At 37.3% G+C, this 17,373-nt stretch overlaps 1 protein-coding gene across 1 annotated transcript in view; it reads left to right on the top strand.

Moving 5' to 3' along the window:
* Positions 1-17,373, top strand: part of plch1 (phospholipase C, eta 1) — a 314,659-nt gene that overhangs the window by 55,831 nt on the left and 241,455 nt on the right. The window contains exon 2 of the mRNA XM_028794504.2: positions 1,731-1,836. Within this exon, the coding sequence (XP_028650337.1) occupies positions 1,758-1,836 (79 nt within the window). The 5' untranslated portion in view covers positions 1,731-1,757. The remainder of the gene's footprint in view (positions 1-1,730; positions 1,837-17,373) is intronic.

Genomic DNA, 17,373 nt, shown 5'->3' on the forward strand with positions numbered 1-17,373 from the left:
CGACTATACTTCCTTAGAAGGCTGGCGTCCTTCAACATCTGCAATAAGATGCTGCAGATGTTCTATCAGACGGTTGTGGCGAGTGCCCTCTTCTACGCGGTGGTGTGCTGGGGAGGCAGCATTAAGAAGAAAGACGCCTCACGCCTAGACAAACTGGTGTGGAAGGCAGGCTCTATTGTTGGCATGGAGCTGGACAGTTTAACATCCGTGGCAGAGCGACGTGCGCTAAGCAGGCTCCTATCAGTTATGGAGAATCCACTGCATCCACTAAACAGTGTCATCTCTAGACAGAGGAGCAGCTTCAGCGATAGACTGCTGTCACTGTCCTGCTCCACTGATAGACTGAGAAGATCGTTCCTCCCCCAAACTATGCGACTCTTCAATTCCACCCAGGGGGGTAACATTATACAAAGTTATTGTCTGTTTTTACCTGCATTGTTATCAATCTTTCATTTAGTATTGTTTTTTGTATCAGTATGCTGCTGCTGGAGAATGTGAATTTCCCCATGGGATTAATAAAGTATCTATCTATCTATCTATCTATCTATCTATCTATCTATCTATCTATCTATCTATCTATCTAATAGAATGATTGCATTGTATTATTTACTTTTTTGCAGTGTCATTTTTGTAAATTCTACACAGGCCGTGTCAGGGACACAGATTTGAACCCGGAACCCGGCTGTTCAATATTGATTTTGCAGGTTATTCCTAACATTGTCTTTTTTTTTTGGCAGTATAAACATTGTTGTTTTCACATCTGGAAAATGAGGAAAAATATAAAATTGCAAAAAATTTACAAATTTACAAACTTTTTTTCCTTGGTGTATGTTCAAGGATTATTTCACACTGTAATATAAAAAGAAAGTTTGACCACCTGACATGCTGTGTTTCAGTTTGTCAGTGCAGAATGAACATTCATCACCATGTTCCAAAACCTTATTTTAACTGTGCACTTCTGTATTATTACTAAGTAATTATTATTAATGACCTTGGCTTGGTATGGAGGCTTACCTGTCCCACTGATTCTTAGGGCTGTGCTCTCTACAGATACAACATGTGCTCCTGGTGGGGTCCTCTACTGTACATTGGTCCAAGGGGAGCAGCTAGGCCAAGATCATACAATAGTTTGACCCTAAATAACTTGAAGTGACCCTCACCTAGAGTTGAGATACCTGCACCCATTTGTAGAACCAAGTCTGTGAGTGGAGTTTGCCTGCAAGCGGCTGAAGACTGGGTGACCATGTAGCCAGGTCAGACTCCACCAGAATAAGCTGCGAGCATCTAAACACAATGTGTGAATGTCAGGCTGCTATGCCAGTCAGGTGACAAGCAAGATTGGGAAAAACCCAGGTATACTTTACCTGGCAATGAAAATTGTCTCTTTGGTGGCTTTGTTATAGTAGGTCATTTTGGGCAGAATTGGTTATCTGTCAGTGTGCCATATTAATCTTCTAGGGCTAGTGCCAGCTCCTGTCATCTGCCAATTCATCCATTTTCCAACTCACCTATCCAGTTCAAGATCATGTGGAGCTGGTGCCTATCCCAGCAATTGGTCACAAGGCAAGAATGGGGTGCCAGTGCCCGTTCCATTACTCTCTGATAATTTCAAAGTTGCCGGTTCACATGGTATACTAGTAAAAGCATAATAAAACATGCAGAATGTAACAATGAATTGACTGAAAGTGTTAATCCATGTTTAAGTAATTCTTATCTAATATTATTTCTAGGTGAAGAACTCTGGACTGAAATGAAAAATGAGCTCTAGGGTTGCAGACAGAAAAAGATGTCTTCAATACTGCCGGCACTTCCTAACAGATAACAGTCTGTTTCACAGTAAGTGCTCCTAATTCTTCAAGTTAAAATTTTACCGTTCATTATCGCTACACTTGTCAGCTCAGTATTAAAAAAAAAAAAAAAAAGGATTAAGAATGTGACAAGTTGGCCTAGTTGTTAAACCAAATAAAGGAATGCTAATGAAAGGATTCTCTTCATGATTCAATTATGGTTTAAAAGATGGGCACAGCTGAATGGAAAGGAAGAAGAACATCTTGTTGGGTCCAAATGTTACCAGTGAAATTAAAAATCTGACACCATGTGTGCTACAGCAGATGGGATCACTTCTTAGATGCTGGTCATCTAAAGCTCCCTCTTGCACGCTTACATATTCTGTGATTAATTTGTTCTTTTATTTACATTAAATTGACCCCATTATATGAATGGGCTAAAGTAAAACTAAGTATTTGATTTTATTATGCACAAAGAATATATATACTGTATACTTCCATGGCTGTCCCTGCTATGTAGGTGGGAAAATCAAGCCAAAATGAGCAGCAGTGCCATAAAAGTAAAAAATGACAAAGAAACCGAACTAGTGACTATAAATGGCAGTAGAGTAATACAAAGAGAGCCCTTTGTAGAATTTGAATTTGGACATAAAATCACAGGCTACTGCATGTTTTCCAGACTTTATTATGAAGCGTGGAACAAATGACATTATTTAGCCATTAAATGGGTAGATTTATTGTGGCTGCTAGTCCATTCACTGAATGTTTTACCTTTACGCTTTCTCATTCCACTTTGCATGGGGGATAGACAAAGTGTAAAAAGGATTATCTGGTGAAGCGAATGGTAAAAATGTCTGCTCTCAAGTTTGCACAGTCAAGCCATGAGTGTTGTTTGGTGCATTTGGTGCAGTAAACCACATAGACATTAGTAAGCTTAACATGCATCACAGGGAAATTAATAGAAGGAATTATTAACGATAAGATTGAGAAGCACATGGCATGTACAGGAGTTTTTCTGAACAGTCGGCATGGGTTCAGGACAGGGAGGTCATGTTTTACTAACATGCCTGAACTGTAAGAGGAAACAACAAAAGGATATGATAAAAGTAGAACATATGATATTATTTATCTTGACTTTCAGAAAGCATTCAGTGCCACATGAGAGGTTGGGCATCAAACTAAAAGAAGTGGAAGTATAAGGTGATGTTTTTAGATGGGTGCGGAACTGGCTCAGACACAAGAAGCAGAGGGTGATGGTGCGAGGAACTTCTTCAGAATTGGCTGATGTTAAGAGTGGTGTTCCACAGGGGTCAGTGCTAGGACCACTGCCACTTTTAATATATATAAATGATTTAGATAGGAATATAAGTAATAAGCTGGTTAAATTTGCAGATGATACCAAGATAGTTGGATTAGCAGATAATTTGGAATCCGTTTTATCATTACAGAAGAACTTGGACAGCATACAGGCTTGGGCAGATTTGTGGCAGATGAAAATTAATGTCAGTAAATGTAAAATATTACTCGTAGGAAGTAAAAATGTTAGGTTTGAATACACAATGGACTGTCTGAAAATTGAGAGTACTCCTTATGAGAAGGATTTAGGAGTCATAGTGGACTCTAAGCTATTGACTTCCAGATAGTGGTCAGAAGCCATTAAGAAGGCTAACAGAATGTTAGGTTATATAGCACAATGTGTGGAGTACAAGTCCAAGGAGGTTCTGCTCAACCTTTATAATGCACTGGTGAGGCCTCATCTGGAGTACTGTGTGCACTTTTGGTCTCCAGGCTACTAAAAGGACATAACAGCACTAGAAAATGTCCAGAGAAGAGTGACTAGACTGATTCCAGGGCTACAGGGGATGAATTTAAAAGAAGGATTAAAAGAGCTGAGCCTTTTCAGTTTAAGCAAAAGAAGATTAAGAGGAGACATGATTGAAGTGTTTAAAATTATGAAGGGAATTAGTACAGTGGATCGAGACGGTTATTTTAAAATGAGTTCATCAAGAACATGGGGACACAGTTGGAAACTTGTTAAGGGTAAATTTCGCACAAACATTAGGAAGTGTTTATTCACACAGAGAACAACAGACACATGGGATAAGCTACCAAGTAATGTGGCAGACATTAGGATTTTAGGGACTTTCAAAACTAGACTTGATGTTTTTTTAGAAGAATTAAGTGGGTAGGACTGGTGAGCTTTGTTGGGCTGAATGACCTGTTCTCATCTAGATTGTTCTAATGTTCTAAAGTTCTAGACAGTAATCAAGGTTTAGCAACCTGAGAAATAAGAGGTGAAAAATGCCTTAGGGTCATCTCATAGGGAAAATGACAAGTGATAACGTAAAGTGTAGGGGGTGGGGATTAGGCTTCCAGAAACTAGCTTATTTCTCAATCATACAAGAAATGGCATGTTGATGCAAAGAGATATTCAGCTGCCCAAGGAAAATTATTTTTCCCTTCTGAGCCTTGTGAATGTGTCCCCTGTTAAGAGTGGCACATAGAATAAAAACTCATTAAGCCACTTGCTTCCACCTTTACATCTGCAATGCAAACCATAATGCAAACAATAGCAACATAATCTTTTCTTGCAGTGTGTTTACTTAAGCCGATGTCATAGTACATGACTTTTAGTTGTTGGGTATGTTGGATTTGCCGGCAACAGTTGCTGATCTCATTGCTGGACCATGCCAATTTAAGCGACTGAAAATCACTGACCCTGTCACACTTAGCCATCACGTGCTGACCTTCCTGCACCATCTTTTTGTGACAGCCTATAGTGTGCTGCCTGACGAAATAGGTACTGCATGAAGGGTTAAGTATACCGCCCTACCTTCACAGGAGCGCTCCACCAACTGACTCTGATTCACTGAGATATGTAAATGAAGACTAGGGAAGGTCGGACGCTGATCTAGAAAAAGAAAATAACCTAGGTGTGACAATCCTTGACAGTAAACTTTATTATGAATGATATTTTGATAAAAAAAAATTATTTTTACTGACAGTATAGGAATGAAGTATAGTCCATATAGACTGAAAATATAATTTGCTTAATTTACAGTTTTTAAGGGATTAATCAAAGGAGACAGAAATTAGGGAACACTTTAAAACATGTTTTGTATCTTCCCAAAATAATGATCAATATGATGAGAAAATAACATCACAATTACCAAAAAATGTTTGAACAATTGTTGACTACTAGCCAGGGAAAGAGATCCATAAGAAACCTTTTCAGGTTCAAGATTAGTGATTACACTTTGAAATTTAGACAGAAGCTAGAGATAAAGAAAGAATCTAATAGTGACTGATACATCTCCATGGTACTGATGCCAAAGCCAGATGGTTCCATTTCCCTCTGAAAATATTCCAGGAAGATTATTGAATTCACCAAGTCCAATACTTGCCTCGTGCCATGGGTAAGAAGGCTAATAGAAAAGCTGGAAAAGGTTCACATCATTAGCACCCTTAATCTTGCCAAGAGATTCTGGCATATAGTATCGACAGCAGAGGCCTAAGTGAAGACCGTCACCCTAGATGCTGCTTTTTCATTATGTAGTGGTTCTGCAGGTACTAGAATTATTCTCTGCATTTTTCTTCATCCATCTGATGGCCATAGTGCCGAAACCTCATTACTGGTCCTACACACATAAATGTAGGTTCTGTTAGCACCAGGCCAGATAGATAACTTAATGAAATATGCTGTACGAGGCCAGACATCTGTGGAACGTGACCTGCTGGAGATCTGTAACATCCTAAGAGGTAATAATACTACACTGGACACTTCCTGTTAATAAAACAGTAAAAAAGCAGGATATTATCAGTGTTTTATCAGATGTCATAGCAGACTATACACCCTTTATTAGGCTGCAATCACATGGTGAAGTGGATGTCTGCGACAACTCAGTCTCCATTCTAAAGGAGGGACCCTGCTCAGGAGCAGTATTGAAATTTCTACATTTTCTGTGGAACATGACTGTCCGATGGTAATACAAATGTGTTATGTAGGGAAGGAGTATCCAATGAGGCTCACTCAATTAGAGAAATCCATTGCATTAAAAGGACTGTTATATGTGGTCCTCTAGTCTTCCATAACTTTCTTGGAAACCTTTAAAACCTCATAATTAGGACAAGTCAGAGTATTAGAACTAAGAAATTGGCACATCCCTCTGTCCATACACTTTCCGAACCGCTTATTTGTGTTGATGTAAAAGATCTTTAAATTTCTGGGGTTTCCTATACCCTTCACTTGTGCTTTGAACACTTGCATGGTACAGTATCTGGTTGCTGTGGGGTGAAATTCTTGCAAATACTTTAAATCAGATTATACTGTTAAAGATAAGCTTCTCAACAATTAGAAAACTGCAATAAAAGGAGCTATCAGTTGTCCAAGCTAAGGCAAGTTCTGACCAAGCCACTTTATTTGCAACATAGGAACCAAAAAATGAATTGGCAAACAAAAAAACATGGAAATCTAATATCTCAACTGATGACTCGGCTTTTTAAGTATTTTATAATTACTATATACTGTACATAAAAAGGAAACCAAAAGCAGAACAGCTTTATACAGTATATAAATAAAAAATATGCATCTTTTGTGTTTTGGCATACTTAAACTGTAACTTGCTTGTTTTGTGATTATGTTGGACTTTTTGTTCTCCTTCATGGCTTTATGACTGGTAGCATCTATCTGCAGAATGCTGAACCTTATAATAATGTGAAGATTGTACATTCATGCACATGTTTTACCTTCTCTTTTACGATGAACTTGCCAGGAATAAAGCTAATGTTTTCATGTTGTATTCTTGTTCATTTCAATAAACAGCAGAGGGCAGTATTCTGCATCAAATCAAAATCTCGTTAGCATTTCAGATTATCTGTGAGGCGTTAAAATGGCTTGCTCAGACTAGACGTATTACTGATGCTTCTCTGAGACGACCAAAGGAATTAGTTTGAATATATAAAATGTTTTCTAGTATACTGTATTATGCAAAGCCTTGTTTGTATGCCGAGTAAACTGTAATAAGTGATAACATTATCCTTTACTTTGTAAAGGCTGCAGGCTGACTTGTCCCCCCTAAATTAGGTTGTTGCTTTAGTGACCATTAACAAATGTAGGTTCTGTAATATCATCCTAAAAGTGATCACATGTCGGTCACATGGTTCAACGCTGTTTGCAGCTGGAGTTCTTTTATATAAGATGCAGTTTAATCATATTCTAGTGTAGCAGCCTAGTAGAAGAAGTTTCAGCTTCTTTTATATCACAGCTCCAGCTTATTCAAAAGTCAGCTGCAAGAGTCCTTACTTGAACCAGCAGCATCAAGCACATCACACCCATCCTGCTCCGTCTCCACTGGCTCCCTGTGTCTTACAGAATCGAATATAAAATCCTACTAATAACTTACAAAGCCTTAAATAACCTCGCGCCAAACTACATCAGTGACCTTCTCCATCACTATGTGCCTGCCCGCCCACTAAGGTCCTCTGATTCTGGCAATCTTGTTGTACCCCACACTAATCTATTCTCCATGGGTGACAGGGCCTTCAGCTGTATAGCGCCCAGACTCTGGAATGACCTACCAAAATTAATCAGGTCAGCTGACTCCATGAATTCTTTTAAAAAACAACTCGAAACTCATCTGTTCAGGAATGCTTTTAGCTCTACTTGACTTTATTACCCTTCTCTCAGTTTACTTCTCTGTCAAGATGCTAATGTAACCTGTGTGTGTGTGCGAGACCATCAATTATGTTGTCTGTTTCTTTTTTTTTTCAGAATTCACTGTCTTAATCTTCTTTATTTATTTATCTGGTTTGTACAATGCTATATACTGTATACGCTGCCGTTCTTTATTATATTCTGTAAGTGCCTTGAGCATGGGAAAGGTGCTATATAAATAAAATGTTTTATTATTATTATTCTTTTCCTTGAGTGTTATTTATAGGAAGCAGCCTCCTGAATGGTTATCATTTCAGGGACATTGCTCAGTTCTGGATGTGGCCTGTACCCAATAGGCTCAGGTTCAAATATCCTGATGTGCGTATAGCTTCAGAGCTGGTTGCAGTTTTAATCACTAAACAGATGTCCAACCAGGAGGTTTCATGCTGCACACTGCTTGCTCCATTAGCTGGAAAGTACTATCATTATTATAACATATTACTTTTTCTGACTGAACTTGCCTAAATGCTGATGTCATATGTATTGCTTATTTTCAAAGTTTGGACAGAGGGAATTTATTGTTTGCAAGGGTAGAGGAAAGTGATGGACACATTTGCATTTCAGAGGCGCCAGAGGAAACCAAATAAGAAGTAAACTGCACAGGATGAAAAGTCTGTACCCTTTTACAGCCACTGCAATGGATGGGAGAGTCAGGGAGACATCAGTCAATGCTATGTTTCATTATGAGCGACCTTGTGCTGAGATGCTTTTTTTTAACCAGCAAGATAAAGGATAAGAACTATTTTTAATAAAGCACAGACTGCGCTGCATTCTTGTATTTGTGCTCTTTATTGATCTGTGGCTTGATCATTTTCATCACCATGTGATCTTTTACTTCCCTTGCAATGTTTTTTTTATTTTGGTCCCCCCATTTAAGAGTATTGCAGGAGTGGGGGAGGATGACATGATGATTGTGCTGAGTTTGGACTAGGATGCCTTCTTGGTTAAGCTTATTCATAATTATTTGGGCTTCCTTCCGCACATTTTATTTGGAGTGGCAGTTATCTTTCTGCAAAAAACTCTAATGAGCTATTTTTGTCTGTAAGGAGTGTGAACTTGTCTTATTTCTCTCCCACATTGTTGAAGGTAATTAGGCAAACACCATTACTGAAAGAATACAATTGCTATTTAAAGTGCAATCTTACAAACGACTATTGACAGGAAACTGCAAGGGAAGTCCCATCCCTGAATCGGATGTCAGTCAACTATACGGCACACTCACTATCACTTACATCTTAATAATAAACCTAAGATGCCCACCCTTGACATATGAGAGTAAACCAGAGTACCAGGAGAAAAGCCACATGAATATGGGCAGAATGTGCAGACACTCCACAGAGAAGGATCAAGAAGTCAAAGCCATGCATTTTGTTTTATATAGCGCTCTTCATTGAGTGCCGGCTCAGAGCGCTGTAACAAATTCAAAGGTGAAATACAATTATAGACTTTACAAATTATGAAATACATATACCGTATCTGTGGAGGTGTGACGCAGCAGTGCTAGGTAATGCAACAACCATGGGTAAAAAATGATTTATGAGAGCAAAAAATAAATTACCCTAATGATCCAATTCTTATACTTTATATACACAAGAAAGAATAAATAAAAGGAACAAAAATGTTTAATTTTTATTGCCAATACTTTAGTAAAGGTCTGAACTCCATAAAATGAGGCCTAGGCCTAATGCTCAAAAAGGGCTAGAGCCTACAAAGATCACTTAAGGGAGATAAGAACAGTACAACTGTCTTTAAGAAACAATTTGAATATTTTTAAAAAAAAAATTTTAATTATAAAAAAAAGTCCAAGGCAGTAAAATTGAGCAATAATTCAATAAGTCCAAACAAAGAAATACTATTCAAAACAAATAAACGTATGCAATAACAGGAGATCAAAAAAGGGGAGCTAAGCAACACAAGTAGGAAAAGCTCATGCCTTAGTTAACCGCATGATTAGTCGCAGGCGTTGAGACAGACCACACCACAGGCCAGCATCAGGAGACCTCACTGTCTTGAGCTCTAGAGCCATACCACCTACACTTCAGAAAAGGTCATCCATCTGAAGCTATGCATGTTTGGGCCCAGCTAGTACCTGGACGGGAGTCCAACCAGTAAAGCTTGGGTTGCTGCTGGAAGTGGCATTGGTGAGGCCTGCAGGGGGCCTGTGTGGATCCCAATGCCCCAGTGCAGTGATGGGGACACTGCAGTGATATTTTCATAACAAGAACTAGAACTGAAAATATAGTTTTTCGTTTTACAAGCACAAGAACTGAAATTAAGGCAAACAGAGAAACTAAAACTAAATAAAAATTAGTGATATGTGAATGAATTAAAACGAGAATGAAAATTGAGTAAAAACGAAAGAAACGGCAAAAGCATTTTCATTCACTCCAGTTCAGTGGTGCAGAGGGGTTGTTTGTAGTTCGCCCTGAGCGTTCAGTTATGTTGTGCTGTTTACTATGCGGTGATCTTATACCTTGGGCTTACTAAAGTCATGTGGCGCAGCTTCCATTAAGGACTGTTATTTGATTGTTGAGCACATTTGGCTCGTTGGGTTGAAGCAGTAAGCACGTGTGGTTGACGATGGTGAGTTTCACACAGATGTTTGCGGGTAGAAAGCGAGGAAGTAATGTGTGGAAATGTTTTAATTTACAGTGCAGATGATAATTAAAGCAAATGTAGAAAAAAAAAGAGTCTCGGAGTTTCAGTGTAGGACCGGCTGGATCAGTATTTCCTGGAAGTCCAGCTCTTCTCTGGTGCCAGGACTGCACTTCAGTACTGGCAGCAGAAATGGTCAACATACAGTCTGCTGGTGCCAGTGGCCAAGGACCTTGTCTGTGCACGTGCATCACAGGCATTTGTCGAGCAAATATTTTCGCTGTATGGCTATCTGTGCAACGACATCATTGCAACATGAATAAATCTCTTGAAATGCATGCTTGTTTAAAGCTTAACAGCAACGTGCTTGCACAGACTGGTTTCTTGGGTTGAAACATTTGATCTTGTTCATTACACTCATTAGGCCACTTAATCTGTTTGCTCATTGATAGTCAAGCTGTGTTTAACGGCATTATGAACTGAAACATATCTTGCGTTGAAATATGTGTAGGCCGGCATTTGTGGTCTTGCAACAGAACAAAAAAACTAAAACTGTACTAATGTTATGTAAAAAGGCCAGAACTAAATAAAATAAAAACTACAATTTTAAACACAGAACTAAATAAAAATAAAAATTGTCGACTTCACTGAAAACTAGAATGAAATAAAAATAAAAATGAATTGTATAAAATAAAATTAAATTAATATCAGAACTGAAATCTCACTTGGACACTGTGCAGTAAAAATGGCCCCATCCTTCGGAATGTGAAGTAAAACCTAGGTCCTGACTTTCTGTGAGCATAACAGATTCTGGGACATCTTTCGGAAAGACTAGGGTGTTTCTGAATTGTCTTGTCTAAACTGGCCATCACGGTCTCATTCATTCTGACCCCCTAATCCTTCCCTGTTTCTTACTGGCTGTCTGTCTCTCTCACCCCTTCTAAATCTAATAGCTAATGTGTGGAGAGAGTACTGGCGCAACAGTGGCTGCTGTTTGTAACATCCAGGTGGATGCTATACATTTGTGGTGGGTGAAGCGGCTCCTCACTGTGTATGTATATTGCTTAGAGTAGGTTAGAAAAGTGCTATGTAAATGTAATTAATAATAATTAATCAACATATAAACAACAAAACATGTAATAAACTAAATTAATATAAACCAAAGACAAAAGAAAAACTACAAAATGAAAAATAAACCAAAAATACTAAATTAAAAAGCAATACAACAAAAACTGTAACATATAGTGACTTGAGTGAGTTCTTCAAGGGTTATTATAATATATAGTATATATAGTGACTTCAGTTAGAGGAGACAGATTTTAAATCCCTACACAGACCATCTCTTTAGAGTTAATTCGTTTTCCCCGGGTCTGCAACTGTTTTTCTTTAGGTTCTTGAGTTTTCTTCAGACATCTCAAACATTTGTGTCTTGGGATGATTAGCAGCACTCAGTTGGCCTCGTGTTTGCCTGAGTGTGCCCTGTGATCTACTGACTCCTCCAGGACTGGTTCCCATCTATGTCTGCAACTCAATACAACAACAACAACAACATTTATTTATATAGCACATTTTCATACAATAAAATATAGCTCAAAGTGCTTAAACTTGTTCAGCCCAACTGGTTGATTGCTGGATGAATTTTTAAACCAATGAACAGAATACCAGCGCAGCTTGCAAGCTAATATAATATTACTCATCAAGCAAGAATATTTAACACTTATTGACCAAACTCCTTCCATTTTCTCTGTATTATTAACACTCAAAGACTCGCTTTACCCTTCGCTGCTGCAAGTGATTATATTATGGTGAACACTTTCCTCACTGCAATGGGGTTTTAAATGCACAATTAAGTGGTCTCAATTAATTCAAATGAAACTGACAATTATTCTTCACAGTTAAATATTATGTTCTTTTCTAATTCAAGCATGAAGTCAATTGCTTTTTAAAATTGAATAATATAAATTAAGTGTACAAATGAACCATTATTTTTGCATAAAGTACCTGCTTTGTTGAGTGTCATCTAAAAACACATTTCTAATAAGTTAATTTCACAACAGTAAAGAGATGGTCTATAGAGGAGTAACACGCCATACTGAAAGAATCCTACTAGAAATGTACTTAACGGGTCTGAATGGTGCATTTAACTAAAAACAGCAAGATCATGTGAACATTCAGTTAAATTGTGTTTATTGTCAGGTTTGAAGATGATTCGCCTAACTCTGCTGATTGATAGAGCTTTTTCAAGAAGAATGACGTAAAAAATAAAAACAATCACAGAACCAATGCAATCCTGCTCTGTGTGCACATCACTTTAACATATAGCCTGTAGAGAAAAGCCAAGCAAAATGACACCTTTTATTGGCTAACTAAAAAGATTACAATATGCAAGCTTTTGAGGCAACTCAGGCCCCTTCTTCAGGGAAGATGTACATGTAGTACTACAGACATATAGCCTGTAAATGAATAGAGGTGTAAAGTTGTGTAGTCATTTAGTATTTCTTCTGTTACATGTTTTTGGTTTCCTTGAATGTGAAAGTTGTAAATTTTATTCACACTCCATTATTTTTTCTTGTGTGGCATATTAGTTAAGGCTTTGGAATGTGGACTTCAGACCCTGAAGTTATGGGTTCAAGGGGGACACTTTGTGACCAGGAGCACATCACTTCACCTGCCTGTGATTCAATTGGACGGTAAAAAAGAAATGTAACCAAACGTTTGTCTCAAATGCTGTTATGTTGCCTTGGATAAAGGTGTCAGCCAAGTTATAATAATAGTAATTTTCAATGACATTTGCTATTTCTTTACCTATATATTTACTGTAAGCTTAGTCTTACTGTTCATAAAAGTCTGTACTTGATACACATCAACTCCTACTTAATGTTTTTTTTTTTTTTTGTTGTTGAAATACTGAAAAATTCTCTCTTGGTCCTATTTTGCATTTTCTGAACTATTTCTCTCTGGTATTAGTTTTAGCCATTGCTCAAATGCCCTTTTTCTAACACTGGAGTAATTGTCAGGATTCCTCCAAGTCAGCAATAGATTCTTCAGGTGTTATGAAATGGTTTCTTTTTTCTGTTAAGGGCTTCATTATTTTCAGAGTTTATTTCTGCTATTATTTTTTATTGGGTTTTGTTGTTTCCAGGCTTTAAAGATATTTTGAGTGTTCCCATGACACCTTTTTGTTTTCTTATGGATGACTCCACTTTGTTAATTTTTATTGTAATGGTTACTGTGGTGTTGCTTTGAGTGACTTTCGGGGTCAGGCTGCGTGTTTCATTATGGATCAAGGGTACAAAAGTCAGCTCCTTACACTTCCTGGTATCTGAAATTGAATAACAAACTATCCTTGTTGTTGTGCACTTTTTGCCTGATTTCTGTTTTATTAGAATCCTTGCTTTGTCACCTGACATTTATTTTTGTTTGCAACTCTTTTTTTTTTTTTTTTGGCAAATGGTAGGATGCACTTTATCTAAAGAATCTAGGCTTGGTTTTCAATAACATTTCATCTTCTTTTCGCACAATGTTTCCCATTAGAAAGTTGCCTTTGTTACTTGTCACAAAAATGGCGGTGCACAGTGGGGAATGGGTTTTCCGTTACCTTCTGTGACACAGCCAGCACTTCTCACAGAGCACACAAACCCCAACGACCAGACGCCCCCCACCCCAACCCACCAAAGCCTCCAAAACTGTTTTGGATTGCATCTTCGGGGTTTTGATGAGACCCTACTCTCCTCCCAACCCACAATCCCCCCACCATTCTCCAAAATAAGTTTTTTAGATTTGATCTCATCTTCAGACTTTGAAGGGGGCTATTCTGTCACTTCCATGCTAGTTGAAGAGTCGGATAAAACAGGGTACGGATTATTTGTTCAACTTCGAACCCTGATCATAATAATAATAAAGTAGTCCTGGATTAACTATTAAGCAAAATAAGCACATGCTTAGGGCTCCAACGGAAAAGGAGAACTAAAAATAAGTTAAAACTTTAAGTATAAATAAAGTTAGAAGTAGGCAACATCTTTTGATCGTTGAGTTTTGTAATATTATACATCTTTACAGTTAGAAAGCAATGGAATGGGAGACATTTTGTTTCATACAAATAATGATGTTTCTTCATTAGGATATCTTTTTCAAAAATTGTTGACCAACATTGATTTTTTTAGAAAGAATATAGTTAAGTAGTGTGCCAAGTGTGAAAGTTTTCTTTAGTATGGAGTACGTGTTGTAGAGCTTGGTTTGATAGCCTCTACTGTAGCAAAATTCAGTCTTTACAGATGGACATTTTCTTTGGTTTCCCTTTATGTAATTTTTCTTTATGTTCATAAAGACGTTTTAAAGGTAAATATTAAGGTCTAGCTAGGCTTGTTTGTTTTTGTTCAATGGGAAACCAAAGACATTTTGAAGAATAGCTCTTTAAATATGTTTTTAATTGTCAATTTTGCTTCTTTTTTATTTATAGTCTTTATAGCACATGTTGAAAAAAGCTGTGTCTTTTTAATGGTATGTACAATATACAGTATGCTTAGGTGTTTCTTGGCTAAATCTTATTTTTTATTTTGCGAAATAAAGATATGTTGAATATAAATTAGATTATCTGACGCTAGTTATTCTTTTAAAACACAACTTGAAATTCATTGCTTTAGGAAGACAATTAACGGACCCTGACATTCGGACTCTTTTCTTCAGTTTACCTCTCTGTCCAGGCACTCAAGATAATGTGCATTTGTATCACAAAGTCTGTTATTTGCTCATCGTTTTCTTGCAGTATTTGTATTTTTTTGTATTTTACTGTGGCTTATTGTCTGTTATTTTAATTCAGAGCTTTGTGTTTCCTATATTTATCTTTATTTAGTATTTTATGTTGATACTAGCCATACCATCTGCCGAATACACGTAATACAATAATAAAGAAATATTTGCTATCTCTTGCCCTGCTTGCACTTTCAGTTACTTTCCTCTATTTACATCTTACTGAACATTTCTTCATTGGTGGTTCCTCTCAAGCGTGTTCCCATAAAGCCAGCTTCTTAGACTGTCATTATTTTCAAGGCGTTTCTTGCATCCTGTTCTCTTTTATACTTTCTGTCTTTGAAAGTGACTCTCCGCAAGCCTCCCATGCTGTTTCTCCTCCTTGTGTGTCTCACACTTGCAGTTCCTCTTGTGTTCCGTCCCCAAAGCCGAACTGACCAATCACACCAAAGCCGAACTGACCAATCACACCAAAGCCAAACTGACCAATCACACCAAAGCCGAACTGACCAATCGGATTGCTCAGAGGGCCTGAACACAGAGACTTTAGTGTTTTATTATGTGGTAGTTTATTTTGTATTCAATGTATTTGGTCTTTTTTTTTTTTTACCTTTTTTACTGTTGTTGATTCTGAAATTCATTGAAATGCTTTGAAAATGGGAAAGGTGCTACATACTGTAAATAAAATGTATTTTTATTATTACTTGATTAAAACAGTCCTTATGAAACCAAATATTGAGTGTTTGATTGGCTGTATTATCTATCCTGTAAGTCTGTATTCTTGTTTTTTATGTTTCTGCTGCTGTATGCATTTGAATTTCCCCATGTGATTAATGAAGTTTTCACTAATCTAATCTAATCTCTATCTGAGCTATGAAAAAACAGAAAATCCTGACCTGGATTTTCACACAAGGTCTCCACTTACAACAGGATGCTCAGGCTATGCCACATTTGTGGCAATGTGCTTGAATGTGCTTGATATGTTTAAATATCAACCAGACATGGGTCAGTTCATTTTGATGTATATTTCAAATGCTGCTCTTGTCAGAGATTTTCTCTTTATTAAATAATCAGTTGAAACTTTGTATTATTCAAAGGTTCCTTTATTTATACCAATGTACCCAGGAAGCCCAGCACAGTTACCTTAAGCGGGATTAACTGAAGCAGTATTGAAGTGTGTAGTATTCATAATTCTTCAACATCCTATTTCACTTGGGGTTAATCAGTGTATAAATGTTAGCTAATGATGCGTCTTTTGTTATATCAATCTGTCCTGAGCAAATCTGCTAATCTTGTTGAATTCCCTTGACCTGCTTAAAGCAAAACTTTGTTAATATAAAATGTTTCTCCTTCACACTCTATATAATGTAGCAGGATGGATAAGTGTAGTGATGCTGAGGAAACGAGAAGCTGTTGCTGTAAAAAAGGCACCTTTTGCAGATAGAAACCTCAACTGGCTAGTGCTTTAGCCCCACTGGCTGAAAGTATGCTGCGTGGTCCAAAAGCTGCGAGTTTGAATTCCCACTACTGTCTTAGGCAGGACAAGAGACAGACAGACAGACAGACAAAGAGAGAGAGAGAGAATGCATCACCCTGAACAAATTCCCGAGCAGAAGCACATAATATATTAAGTACAGTATTTCTTCATATATGAGAGACACAGTAAGTGTACGATGTTAATGCAGATGGGTGGAAAACCAAGATCTATTTTTTGGAGTGTAATTTACTGAACAATAGTAACAGAGTTCCTCAGGGGGATGTAAAGAGGCTATTAGCTTTATTGTACCTTTCTCTCACGCCATGTCTTATTCAGATAGACATAAAGGCAGGTTTTTACAATAGGCCTAAAGACACTAATGAACAGAAAGAAATTCCATTCATTATTTATGCATAACATAAAAGGTGGTACCTCAGAATGAGTATACTGCAGGGCCAGTATTTGATAGCAGCAGCTTTCTTTGTCGTTATTATAAAATACATGAAAATTTGAAGAGACGCCTTGCCGAAAGCTGATGACTTCTGTTGCTGCAGTTTCTTACCCTGTTTTAATCAAAATAAAAAAAAACTATTCTCAAACCTTTCATAAATATGCAGTGTATCTCTAGTAGTCTGGAAGTACTGTAAACTAAATACTTGAAAATGTAATATTCTAATCATTTCCACTAACTTTTCAATATTTTGTATGAATGCTTTATGGCTAGCATTAGCATAATTGCTTTAATTGCTGATTAACATTGCAGTGCCTTGAGTGCACAAAATAGCAGATATAAGCATTAGAGCACCATCAGATTTATTGTGTGTCAAAAGTGTAAGGATTCGTGTAACATAATTAGGGTTAATTTCTTACAAGATGTTAATCTTTTTAAGGTCTAACATATGCTAAATGGAAAAATCTGGCTCCAGTGTAAACTGATTCCATATTAGCTCATCCATACATTTTTATGCCTTATTTGTTTGAGGTGATTATCACAAGAAGCAGAAGGCTGTCCCAAGAGTAATACGTGCAACGAAGGAAAGAGTACCACCATA

This window comes from Erpetoichthys calabaricus, chromosome 2 (assembly GCF_900747795.2).
Source record: "Erpetoichthys calabaricus chromosome 2, fErpCal1.3, whole genome shotgun sequence".
In the NCBI taxonomy this organism is placed as follows: domain Eukaryota; kingdom Metazoa; phylum Chordata; class Cladistia; order Polypteriformes; family Polypteridae; genus Erpetoichthys; species Erpetoichthys calabaricus.